The sequence below is a fragment of the Pezoporus wallicus genome, unplaced genomic scaffold, assembly GCF_028554395.1.
Source record: "Pezoporus wallicus isolate ANWC-B61680 ecotype Strahan unplaced genomic scaffold, APGP_CSIRO_Pwel_v1 contig_7243, whole genome shotgun sequence".
Lineage (NCBI taxonomy): Eukaryota > Metazoa > Chordata > Aves > Psittaciformes > Psittacidae > Pezoporus > Pezoporus wallicus.
In genome coordinates this window covers 262265-275935 of record NW_026641336.1, presented here as the reverse complement: position 1 = coordinate 275935, position 13671 = coordinate 262265, and the positions used below count along the sequence as shown (strand labels likewise).

General features: G+C 44.6%; 1 protein-coding gene across 1 annotated transcript in view; it reads left to right on the top strand.

Annotated features, from left to right (window-relative positions):
* MUSK (muscle associated receptor tyrosine kinase) overlaps positions 1-13671 on the top strand; it is a 52824-nt gene that overhangs the window by 28531 nt on the left and 10622 nt on the right. Inside the window, exons 7-13 of the mRNA XM_057423147.1 lie at positions 561-720; positions 2176-2182; positions 5183-5449; positions 10035-10210; positions 10633-10656; positions 12929-13017; positions 13361-13520. Of these exons, the coding sequence (XP_057279130.1) occupies positions 561-720; positions 2176-2182; positions 5183-5449; positions 10035-10210; positions 10633-10656; positions 12929-13017; positions 13361-13520 (883 nt within the window). The remainder of the gene's footprint in view (positions 1-560; positions 721-2175; positions 2183-5182; positions 5450-10034; positions 10211-10632; positions 10657-12928; positions 13018-13360; positions 13521-13671) is intronic.

Below are 13671 nucleotides of genomic sequence, written 5' to 3'. Positions count from 1 at the left end.
TAGCCAAAATCACCACATCTGCAGCCGCTTCCGTACTTGCAGGTGTGAGATAAGAAAATCTATCACATACCTGCCAAAGTGCCGGAGCCAGAGTGCTTTCTTTGGAAGTGTGGCAGTGGCTATGTTAATCCAGAATTGACAACTTTCAAACTATTTTCTTTTCTCCCTCTCTATAGCCAGGGTCCACAAAGTTACCTTGCGCCCTTCCTTATTAAGGAGTGAATAGGCAAAGTCTTCTAGAAAAGGCCCTGGAGCAATTATTCAGCTCAATTACATGACCAAAACTAAGACTGCAGCCTTCTGCAACAGAAAATTAATTGCAAAATTATTGCTGACTTGTGAAATAGGAGGGGTCCTTAACATTTACTTTTGTATGTGAAGTCAGCTGGTATGAAAGCACCAAAATAAAGCCAGCAGCTTTAGCTCTTTGCCAGTTCTATCCACTTGCTATGTGTTTCTCTACCAATTTAAATGCCTTGGGCTGGGTCTCAGATTTTCCCTCGGTTTGTCTGTTTGCCTTTGTTGGAAATATCACCGCACTGGGCTTTTTGGTCTCCTAGGTTTCTGCAGGATCTGTAGCAGAGAATGTCAAGGGCAGAGTGGTTGACTCCAGATTGCAGGTGTATGTCACCCGACCCGGCTTGTTCACTTGCCTTGCCACAAACAAACACAGCAAAACTTTTGGAGCTGCCAAAGCTGCAGCAACCATCAGTGTTTCAGGTATGCTGGGAAAGAAGGGGTCAATATTGTTTTACCCTTGCAGTCGCTTCCCTGCTGTGGAGACCAAGGGGTGTGAAGTACTTGGGAGGAGGAGGGAAAGCCTTGGAGACTAGATAGTGTGCAGCGGGCTAAATTTAAGTACAAGTGCATCCCCCACCCAGTCTATTTCCTCATACATTCTTACACTTGGGAGGCTGGCACAGCTGTCATTTCCTGAATGCTTGATGCCATCGTGTACTTTGTGTCCCAGAAGCACACTTGGTAAGTTCATCCATGTTGAGGAAGTCATGGCCATGACCCAGACTTGGTATCACCTAACAGCAAGGTGAAAATAGTTTTTGTGAGAAGTTTGACTTCTCCAGGGCTTTGCATTCAGAAAGCAGGAAGCTTGCTGTCAGAGCAGTACCTCACCATGTCCGGGGTAACCTCTATGCCCAGGGGCATCTCCCAGATGGGGACAGGATGATCCAAAGAGGAGAAATACAAATAGTCTGTGCTAGCTGACAGCATTTGTCACACCAAGTGTGGCAGCTTCTGCTTTCTCTCTTGGAACAGGCAGGGCTGTTTAGTTAGAGGAAAGAGAAATCATCCAGGTCTCCAGACATGGGGTGGTAGCCCTGGTCCTGCTGTTAAGCAGGTATGCACCTGCCTGTCTCCCTATGCCTCATCTCCTGCTCTGTTGATAAAATAACCATGACCTTTTTTACACTGGGCATTGAAACCTAGCAGCAAGCTCTGCCCCTTAAGAGACTCAGTGCTTGATACTATATTTCACATCCCTGCTTCTGATTTTAGCCAAGCCAAGTGTTTTCCCCATGAAGCAGAGCTGCAAATGCAGTCAGGAAGAAGTGTTTTAGGTTGGCTGGAGAAGCTGCGCTTATCTCCTCCAGACTGCGTGTGCTCAGCAAGAGGGGAGCAGCACCCCCAGACCTGAACAGGAGCGTTTCCCCAACTCCCAGGGGTCCCAGGGCAGAGATGTCTCAGTCCTAGGCAGATGCTTAGCACCACCTTTCCATGCTGGTGTAGCCCATCTCCTGCAGCCCTGGTGTCTCCCTCCTGATCCATCTGCTGCCTGCAGTACTGGGTGCATGGGGGCCTTAAGTTAAGGGTGCTACCTGCCAGTTAAGTGGGACTCAAAGTATAAGGGTAAAAGTATGAGTTTAAGGTGCAACAGTCCATCTCAGCAAGAACTGCAGTTAGCAATCCTTCTCCTTCACCTCAATCCCTCTCCCTGCACAGCATCCAGTGTTGCCCAAATATTCTTCCTCACAAGAAAGTATGAAATAAGAACAGATTTTAGCTGCATCTTTTTCAGACAGTTTAGATGTCTGAAAATCTTGTATGGAAATCTTAATCCTCACATCTCACAGGGGGCAATGAAATGTCACTTATATCTTTTCAATTTCTTTTTTTTTCTCCTGGCTTATCACTCCTGGATCCGGTGCATCTTGTCAGAGTGGAGGTAAGAATGACTTTCTCTGGCTTTCTGGGGATTTTCTCTGGGCCAGGGAGGAGAATAATGACTGCAGTGATAGGACAAGGGGTAATGGGTTTAAACTTAAACAGGGGAAGTTCAGGTTAGCTATAAGGAAGAAGTTCTTTACTTACTGTGAGGGTGGTGAGGCACTGGAACAGGCTGCCCAAGGAAGTGGTAAATGCTCCGTCCCTGGCAGTGTTCAAGGCCAGGTTGGACAGAGCCTTGGGTGACATGCTTTAGTGTGAGGTGTCCCTGCCCATAGCAAGGGAATTAGAACTAGATGATCTTAAGGTCCTTTCCAACCCAAACCATTCCATGATTTTATAACCCAGGGGATTTAATTAATTTGGGCTTCTGCATGCCAAGCATGTAGCTGTGGTTCACCTGAAGGGAAGACTAGACTTCTTCATAGAGGCATAAATGGCGACTGGGCCCAGGTAGAGAGGGATGTTTTTGTATCAACCAAGTGGTGGATCACACATCAGTAAGGGTGTTTAAAGTACAGTAGTAGGCAGACTATTCTGGAGTAAATTCCTTTCACTGTTACACACCCACAACTTCACTGGCCTTATAAATACAAAAGCAAAAACCTAAATGCAAGTTAAACTACTGTCTGTATGCAGACAAAAATGTATTTTTATTTGGTGATCACCAGATTAGAGCAAGAGGAGTTTAGATAGTTATTTCAAGCAGAGTTATGGATGAATAAAGCCACTTGCATGTGGTTAGACATGTACTTTTGCTTAGTATTTTTTTTGAGTACTGAACAATTTGGCTGATGTTTTTCTTTTTATAGTCCTAGCATATTTCTACATGCTGCACTGACAGGTGAGTCTTGAGGGAAAACGAGAGGTTTAGCCTGAAGGAGGGCTGGAAACTACTGGCCCTCAGAGAAAAGAGCAGAGCCTGAGAAAGTCTGAGCAAATGGCTTTGCTGCTCTGCTGACACAGGCTCCCTGCTAAGGTGCTTGCTTTCCTCACAGGGGCTTGCAAGATTGATTCAGGAAGTTTGTAAATGATTTAGAGACCACGTGATTATAACGGCAGACATGCCTTACACCTGCACCTGTGTAGTTGTGACAGACATGGGAACAGTGATCAAATGTTCAGCCCTTCTGTGCTGCAGTTGTTCTCAACCTTTGCTACACGAAATTCCCACTCTGGCAAGGTGTTGTGAAAAACACATTGCTGTTGCTTCTCCATTCTGGTCCATATCTCTCTACAGGTTTTTTAAAAGTGAGGAAATACAATATTAGCACTGGTGGCTCTTACCAGGCTGATTCTGCATCTCACTGAATTCAGCAGCACAGGTGCCCGAGGCATGCCTGTGCCATCTTTTGCTTCTTGGAGCACGGGAAGGACTCACCTGTCAGATTAAACACAACAGCATCATCAGGAAAACATCAATGATGTGACGCCACCACACAGGGGGCTGGGGGCAGTGAAGAGCTGTGGGGAAGCCTGCTCTGTGCTAGAGAGATGTCATAGGCCGTGGTGAAGGATGCTGGGGGTGCCTATGTCATGTGAAGGGGTGTCCATCGAGCACAGGGTGATGCAGGTGACACAGCATCACTGCTGTTTTAGTGCCAGCTCAAGGAATCAGTGCCTTCTTGTATTTTTTAGCCAATGTGACATATAGGAAAAAATCATAGTTAAAAAAAAAAAATTACATAAAGCCCAAAGTAGAGCAACTAAACCAGGGCCAGAGAGCATCATCTGCAGAGAGAAGCATCTAAAAAGCAGAAATCTGGGTGTCCTGTATAATCCTGTATCCATCCAAGGAAAACAGCAAGAGCCATCAGGGCTGACAATGGACAATTATTTGGCCAAGGAAAAGAAATAAAAGGCACAGATACAAATGGCTCTGCTGGCTACTCCAAATGGTTGGCATGTTGTGAATTGAACTCCCTGACTCCAGTTGCACTGACTGAACGAGCAGTGGGAACAGCTGCACTCAGCACCCCCTTCTCCCCCCCCCCCCCCCTTTGGCTTCTGCCACACTGACAGGGGAGGCTGTTTTCCAGGTTCCACCCCATACAAAGGGCATAGCACGCCACAGGCTGCCCAAGTGGAGAGCATGTCCATGCCCACAGGCTTTGCTGCCATAGGGCAGTCATGGGAGCTGCTAGGAGAACAGCTGACCTTTTCATGCCCTCATGCTGCTGCACCCTTCCAATGGCTGTGGGGAAGAAAGGAGGGATGAGAGCTGCCTCCTTTTAGATGTAAAAAATGTGGTAAAGATAAATAAATAGCCCATGAAGAAGCCAGTCCTACTTTGCTTTTTATTGCTCTGCCATAGTTTTGCCCCATGCTTTGTGGCAGGAGATGTGAAAAAAGGAGAGGATATACCTTATAGGGAAGCACCAGAAGGAAAAGTGCTGAGGCCTGTGCCATATGTCTCCCACCTAAATGTGAATGGAAAAGATTCAGGGCCAGGAGGGGTGGAGGAGCTGAGAACAGGCAAGCAGGAGCTTGGCTGCTCTCATCTTGTGAAGAATTCCCTGGCGTATGTTGGGTGCGACTCACCTGGCTCCTGTTCATTGAGACAACGCAAAATTAAACTGTTGCCAGCCAGCAGAGCAGGAAATCCTGAGTTATCAGAGGTATACAGCAAGTAGCAGCTGATCTCTACTGCAGGGAAGCAAGAAAACAAAATGTTTCCCCATTAGGGCCAAGGGCAGGGTAAAAGGCCATGCTAGGTCATGGCTGTGCACAAGAGCTCAGTCTTTTTGCCCACCTTAACTGTTAGCAACTGTTGACCAGAACCTCAGCCCTGGAGCTTACCAGGAGGGCCCTGCACTCCTTGCAGAAGTCTCATTTTTCAATGGTATTAGCTGCTTTTAGTGATTATAAACATCTACCCTCTCCTCTGCCCCCTGCCAGCCTTACGGATGCCACTTTATTCAAAAACAGAGCCTAGGCATCCTATTTTGCAGGTGTTTAGGGCCGTGAGCTTACTTTGTGTGTATGGTCTTGTCTCTTACAGCAAGCTATACAAGGGTGATGCAGGCTACTGCAGCATGTACAGAGGTGAGGTGTGTAGTGGTATCTTGGCAAAGGATGCTCTTGTTTTCTTCAACTCCTCCTATGCTGACCCAGAGGAGACCCAAGAGCTGCTTGTGCACACTGCCTGGACTGAACTGAAAATGGTGAGTTCATTCTGCCAACCGGCTGCTGCGTCTCTGCTGTGTAACTACATCTTCCAGGAGTGCAATCCCTCAGGAGCTGGGCCAGCTCCAAAACCAATGTGCAGGTAAATAAAAAATAAAAAATGCTCATTTTCACTTTATTTCTTGGGGATGTGTAGACAGCAGGGGAGTGGTGAGGGTCTGTCCAGACTTGGAGTAGCAGAGTGAAACTGGGCCCTCTAGGTTTGCATGCGTTTTCCCTTTGCTCTCTCCTCTGTATACACAGAGATGACCTGATGCAGCTGTCTCTGTGCTCATTGCTAGGGTACTGACCGACTTTCAGGCCCAGATGTCTGTGTTATATCAGGCTTTTAGCAGACAGTATTGAAAAGAAATATCCATTTGAATGACATAATTGATTAAAATTATTAATATATTGCTATTGATTAAATCTCACTAGGTCAGTATGTGCTCATTATTATTATCAAAAGTAATTGCTTGCTTAGAATTTTGACTAGATATAGTCACAGTGTGCGCAACAAATCTGTCCAAGGCAATAAACTAATCATTCAGCACTTCCCACAACAATGAAGATGAAACATAAAAAGATGATATCACAGACACTGCCAGTGTAATTGTACCTGCTAAACCAAACCTCCCATCTGGCTCTTATGTCCTCCCATACACAGAAAATGTGCTTTGAAACAGAGCTCCAAGGAGTCCAGAGCATTTCCCACTATAGCTAATATACTGCCGACAGGTGTCTGTGCAATAGGTCCCAGTGAGAGAGACACTGAGACACTGCTCCCTCACAATACAACCTCTTGAGCAACCCTCCCCTTATTGCTACTTGTCCTCCCACCATGGCCAGATGGTGGAATGAGTTTCCTCCCTCCTACTTTGCAGTGAAATTTTAATCTTCTCCAACTTGTCAGACTAGAATAAAGCAGGTTTTTCCAAGCTCTGCTCATAACTTTTGCTTTTCTGGCCTCTGAAGCTTCTGCTCCTCATCTTTCCTTAAGCACTAAATATATATAGCCCAGGTTCTGTTAGTCTGAACTATAACAGAACCATGATTGCTTGGTGTACCTTGCAAAGGACAGTTCATATATGCTGTCTCAGAGTGAAGCTTTCTGTTTCCTAACACAACCGATCCATTTTCAGCCCCTGTAGGAATGTTGTCTGGTCATTACCCATTTCACATTTAGGCAACTGACACGTCTGCATAAGTGCAGTGCTTTGCTCTGGTTTCGCCTTGAACTGCATCTTAAAACAGATTATTCAGGTCCGTGTTCAGTGGGAGAGCCCAAACTGCAGTGTCTCAACTAAATCACAAATCTTCTCTGCAAACATGGCAAGCATGCTGCCAGCTGGACTTGGGAAAGATGTAGTCTACTGGCAATTACTTTCCCAGTTATGTAGGGGCTTTTTAGAACAACCAGCAGCATGTTGTCTTTTAGTTGATACCTTTCTGATTGCACCTGCATTAATATCTCTAAAGCAAAGGCACAGAGGAAAATCCCAGTGCAAAGCTTGACAATACATTGTGTTTTCTATTTGGTTTCTACGCAGTTCAGTATTCCTCCGCCAGCACAGTAGTGGCAAATATCCTGCGAAAGAAGAGTATGTGCAAGATAATCATGCAGCCAAGTACTGCTTTTTGCTGGCAGACTCCTCCCTGCCACCTTGTTGTTCTGGTCTTTGTCACTGTGCCCTGTAGTACATGATCTCTCTGGCTTTTTTCAAAATCTGTGACAGTATTTATATTTGAGCCACACATGCACAGCACATTTGTCAGCTAAAGATTTTGCACAGTACTCCAAAAGGCATTTCAGTGGGATCTGGGTCTGGCTTCATCTACCCCTGCTCCTAAGCGGCCTTGCAGGACCAGAGCTTATAGTGATTTGACTGAAGGCCTGTACTTCTGGGACTCTTCTGAAGTCAGAGTGATATAAATCAGCATAAATCTGCACTCAATCTCACGCTAACAGGCACAGCATTTGCAAATGTCTAAATCTTAATGGACTTGCCTGGCATCATCTTTCTTCAAATCCACAAGTCAACGTTATGGTTTTCCACTTTAATGATTTCCCCCTATGATTTTAATGTAGATTTAAGTGTGTCTTTCTTCATGACAAGAGCCCTGAAATAGCATCCTTCCTGTTTCCAGTTTCCAGAGCACATCAGCTGGACAACAGGTCTTCCAAAACCATAACCCAATACTTGCTTTTATAACTCAGATATCTAATAGGTTCATGTGAACAGCTGAGACCTCTAGGGGCTCTTGAAAACTTTTCAGATGATCTTGGTTACTTTCCAATTGTCTTATCTGCTTTTTAGTGACAATTTAATACTTCTCCGCAGAAACTGGCCAGACTACACCAGTTTTCAGTTGAAATGCTTCATGAGTAAGAATTTAACTATCTCAGAGGCTGGAGGATTCTCCCAGTTTTTGAAGTACATATTCACCTTAATGTATTTCTGTGTGGTTTTATTTCGTCTTGTTTTTTATTCTCTGCACCATTTTTTATCTCCCTATATAGTTTTTAATGTTCCTATTGGTTTGGAAGCTAGCTAACAAGAATACCAATGATAGAACAAGTAAAGCTTTTATAAAAATAATCAGGGAGTCAAACAAGATGAAGTCAAGCGGAAGAAAAAAGCATGGAAAAATTTTCACTTAATGTAAATTAGAATGCAGTCTGATTAAAATCAGTGTTTTCTTAGTTTTGAGGGAAAATGATGTCTCATCTCATAGTTCTTGATTATATCTGCCTTTTACCATTTGCAGTTTCTGTGAAAAGAAGCTGTGACAGAAAAACTCTCAATTTCTGTTTCAATCTTTGCTGATATGAAGTGACTAGGCTGCAGAGAACAGTCTTGTGTTGGGAAATGTCTCACTTTGGTCAGCTGTCTGTGTCCCCACCTCTTTTTAAACAGTCCTTTATTGGCCCTAAAATGCTACTGGCCCATTTGTCATCTTCTGCTGCCACTGTTCTTTGTTTGTCTGTCACTTACATGACATAAAATTTCTAAAAATAATCTGAAGTAATCTTTACACATGATCTCATCAAGCTTTTGCTGCTCAGGATTAAGTGTTATAACAATGGTATGAACACAGCTCAAAGAGGCTGACCATCCCTCCCTCCAGCTGCCGCACAATGCTCCCCAGATGGGTTTGTGGGTGAAGGTAACCTGCCTTTAGCATTAGAGGGGACAGGATTGCAGAGGAATGGTCTTTTGCATTTTGCAATTACATACCAAATAAAGGACTTGTGTAAGGATACTAAGGCTTCAGGAGTGAAGGAAGCTACTGCAATCCAGATCTCCCATGTTGGCCAGTGTTTCATATGCAAGATTTTCTCATTTCTCTAGCTAAATATCTATTCACTTCAGAAATTAATTCCCTTTCTACGTGTTTAAGATGAAAAAGGTAAATTACACTGTCTGTCTGCATTCTGGCTTTCATGGACATGAGGAAGAATTGAACCAGCACTGGCTGGAACAAAGCACAGTGCAGCTGGGGTTTGATGGCTTCAGCCTGCAGACTTGAAGGGCATCCATAACTGCTGCCATGGTAGAATTCCCAATGGCCTCCATCCTTTAGGTGCTTTAAGGGGGTTTGCAGTGTTGTTAGTCATCATTGAAACTCATGGCCACCTCTTCTTCCCCAAACTGTTGTATAAGCCCATCAGGTGATGAGTTTGGTTAAAATCTTCACCACGAACCCCAGAGACTCTTCTCTTCATTGGTGTGTGGTGGTTGGAAAGAATGTGGATCAGCAAAAGGCTTCAGCTGAGCTCAGCAAAAGCAATCTCTGCACATAATCTCAAAGCTGGTTTTGCAACTAAGGTTCTCAAGAATGAGTATATAAATAAGTAAATCACTGATAAATTGAGTAATGCAACAAATCCTCAAATTTACCAGTTTGGTACAGTTGTTGCGTTTTTTTGTTCCCCCCTCCCCCCCCCCCTTTTTTTTTTTTTTTGTTATAGAGCACATTTTTCTGACTTAGCCTTCTTTACTAGCAGTTTCTGATCCAAGGAACAGTTAAGGAATCGAAAACCCCCACTTCTTGTCCATAAATGTTTCACATTGTTATGGAGGTAATACATTAGGTAGGAGACAGTTAGGTCTCTGGTTTTACCTGGCACTGTAAAGGCTTTGCTGCAGACAGCTGACAGATGAAAAAGGAACTAAAAGTTTTCTGTGGAGAGAAAAAGAAAATTAGATGGATGATTCTGTGAGATTAAAAACACAGGCAAATAGTTCAAGGAGATTAAGAACTGCATCTCACCTGTTGTCTTTATGAGATGACACTTTAGTGTACAATTTACAGAAGACAGGTGAGATTTTCAAAATGTACTAAAAAATGCTAAGATAGATTCTGGGCATGGTGTTTATTAGTAGAAGATGTCAATACATCTGTAGGAAAAGATGGGAATGACCTCCTCTCAGACTGCGATATGCGTTGTGAGCATAACCCTGCTTCATTAAAAATGTAGTTTTGTAGGTTTCCTATAGGAAGCTGCTGCATTTTATACAGAGTTTCCTTTATGGTTTATGAGCCAGACAGACTGGCTTAAAGTCATAACCCTGTTAATGGATTTCTGTCAGCCTGCATAACCCCTGCACACATAACTCTAAGTGCAACCATTGTTATCCAGCCATTGACTACTATATTTCACTGTTTTTTGCAAAATAATGTAGAGAGAATTGCCTTGCTGTAAAGGATCTCTACTGCTTTAAGGAATGGCTCTCAATGGAGGAAAACACTCAGAAGGGGATTTACAAGCCAGGGCTGATGTCGCTAAGTCTTCCTGAATGCAACAGGCTGCCCAGCCTGCACCAGGACCCCAGTGCCTGTGCCCACATCCCTTTCTTTGGTAAGGTGGCACATGCTTCCCATTGTTTGGAGAACTGTGCTCTTGGTGAGGGAGGGGGGAAAGATCTGATCCATAACTTACAACTAAAGGAAAGGGTGATGGTGGCTATACTCCTACCAGTGCCTGTGGATAGAACTGTGACAGCTTCATTGGCTGCTTGCCTGTCACATCCAACTAGTGTGAGGAAAAAAAATCCCTTAAGTAAATAAAGCCTAGCTCTTTATTGAGAAGGTCATAACAATCTCATTGCCAAAATCAGTCTTAATGATGGCAAAATTGCCATTCAGGTGCCACTGCAAAGAAGCAAGCTGCTTAAGCACTGGTGGGAGGGAACTTTTTCCCATAGTATGCTCCTGAGATAGCACCCAGTTATGTCATATCCTGGACAACCGCTCCTTACGTCAAGTATTGTCTTTTTACAGATTTTACGAATGAGAATATAACCAGTAAGTAGACTTCTCCAGGCTCTATGTTTCTAGCGATGGGCATGATGTTCTTTGCTGAGGATGCAGCTTGCACAGCATTTTTGTGTTTTGTTCTGGTCCTAGCTGGATGGATTCAGGTTATTACCAAGGAATGCCTGAGTTTCCACATCCAAGGTATGGGGAAACACATTCTCATCTCTACAGAGCCTGGCAAGAAAGTAGAATGGTAACTGCTGAAGGCTGTTAGAGAGGCATGGTGCTTTTAGGTGGTACCCTCCCTTTCAGCTGTTTTCCCTTCTTTCTACCCATTCATTCTAGGTTTGCTTTACCCATATTTGGTATTTTTGATACATCCCAGCCTTCTGTGCTGTTACTGATACTGACATGGTTACCTACATCAAGCTGGCCTTGCACTTTGCTCCAATCAGCTCTGAATTATGTCTGTTTCTCGTGTTACCCTCAAAGACCAGTGATGAGATCCAGCTACCCCCCACAGTGCTGCTGTGACTTCAGTCAGCCTCCTGCCCTGCTGCTGGTCCTGGTTGAAACACGCAAATACAGCTTTTCCAACTGACATGCAACTGCAGTTTTAAAACTCAGCCACTGAACTTGACCGATTGAAGAAGGAAAAACCTCACTCCTGCCATGCTTCTCATCAGGCGAGGTCTGCAAATCTGGTGTGGCAGGCACCTTCTGCATGGAGGGAGAAAGTGAAAAAGTGAAACTGAGAGTTTCATGGAATTTACTTTCCTGGGAAGGACTTGGCTCTACATTGCCACCCAACCCCCAGGCACCAAGTGCTGTATACCTGGAGACAAGTTCTTTAGTGCCCCATGGGCATTCAAGCATCATGCCTAATGCTTACAGCCCACAGCAGCAGCCATCCCCTCCCTGGGGAAGGGAGCAAAAGGGACAAATGCCAGCAAATGAGTGGTGCAGTCACGGGCTGGTTTCAGCCCATTGGTTTGCAAGTTCAGGACATGGTCTTTCTCTCCTTTGTAAATGTATCACCTTTTTGTCAGCTTTCACAGTATTTTCCCAGAGTGGCATTGCACAGGTGTACACTATTGGGTCATGAATCAGAAGATGTAACAGCAACATTCTTGTGATATTTCCCCCTCTTTTTTACTTTGGATGCACTGTTATGTGCACAAAGATTTGGGAGCATAAATGTAACCATTTGCTAGCTTGTCCATCAAAGTTATTCATTAAACTCAGTTGGACCACCTTTGTTATTCCCTCTGTCCTCATTGTAGCAAAACTATGTACAACAGCACCTGCATTTTCCAAGGACTCAGAGGTTCTTCTTGAATGTTGCTGCTGTCCCTAAACCTCTCCACATTGCTCCTTGAAGGTGTTACAACAAAGTTTATGTCAGATCTGTGCAAAATTTTTTCTCATATTGGATACTAGCTGAGTCATGAGGCAGGTTTCAGGCACTGCTTTGCCTTTGAATGTGAGACATTTAAAAATGATGGGCTCAGATAAACAGCTGTGTACTAGGGCAGCTTTAGAAGATTTTACCCCCCAGAAGAGGGTGTAGGTGCTGGCCATGTGGGGGTTGTTAGCTTGTTGCAGATGTGAGGCATAACATGGTAATTTATGTATCAGTAAAAGGAGTCCAAGTCTGAGCATTTTACTTTGCGTTCGTGATGGGTTAAGTGTGCTCATGAAATTAATGGTCACTGCTTTACTGAGGTGTTTGGATGCCCTGGGCTATGGGAACACATGTTGGAAACCATAGGCTTTTCCCAAACATTCAATCTAAGAAGACAAGCCAGAGGCAGGGAGGAGGTATACCAGTATGGGAATTTATGAATCTCAGCTCTCTGTTATTGTCCCAGGAATTTGGATGTCTTCCTGCTAGGGCCCCTGTAAGAGTGCAGGCTGGAAATCATGCAATTGTTGCTGCAATTTGCTTTCTGTCTTGGCATAGCATGGATGGCTTCACTGTGGTTGTGCTCTGCGCTGCCAGTGTGGAAGGGCTGTGAACTGGGTAAATGCAGCACAGCCATCACAGGTGCATGGCCTGTTTCCTCAATCTGAAAGAGCTACAGTTCCCTCTTTGGAGTTTTACCAGATTTGATCTTATGTGTTGATCTCAAAATCCATTTGCGTGCCAACAGGAGGCTAAGCAGTTCCCTGCCTGCAGTTGCCTGGTCCTTATGTGCACTTCAGATATGTTGCTGATTGCCACGTGCTCTTATGTAATGACATGAAGTATATTTCTGTGAGTCCCTGCTGCTGACATGGTCTGAGATGCTTGACCCCCATATTTGTTTTTTTTCCCCAGGGACTTGCTACACCGGCAATGGACAGTTTTACCACGGCTGGGCCAACATCACTGTCTCTGGCATTCCCTGCCAGAAGTGGAGTGACCAGGTGCGCATCAGTGTGAGACCTACTGAACGGAGACCCATGCTCAAGGTCTGCTTCTCCTAAGACTTTCCCAGAGCTGGGCAGCCCAGTTCCAGTGGAAGGGCTGAGCAGCAGATAGGTTGCTTTCATTCTTGAGTTCACTGGTGCTTCACATCCTCTTCATATTTCAGTCTGCAAGTTCCCCTTTCTGTGGCAGAACGTGTTCTCTGTTATTCTGGCAGGCCACTGAAAGGCTGTTTTACCTCAACCTTTCTTTGCTCCTTTGTTTTGTTTGGTTTTGTTTTGCTAATACCAGCAGGAAAAAAATTATACTGAAACAATAATCCAATTTGTTTCCTTCCTCAAGGCTCCCCATTTGCACAGGAGGACTCCTCAAGTTTTCCCTGAGCTGTCTGATGCTGAGAATTACTGCCGCAATCCAGGTGGTGAGAAGGACCGTCCCTGGTGCTACACAAAAGACCCATCCGTGACCTGGGAATACTGCAATGTGTCTCCCTGTGGAGATGGTAGGCAACTACAGTTTATGATTTCTGTCACTGTTGTCTGGGGCCATGCAAAGCATTTACATCATGACCACACCAGTTTGTCCCATGTTCAGGATTCAGTCAGTCCTGGTTCTTCGCATAGATTCACTCAGCACCTTTAACCAGAAGATGT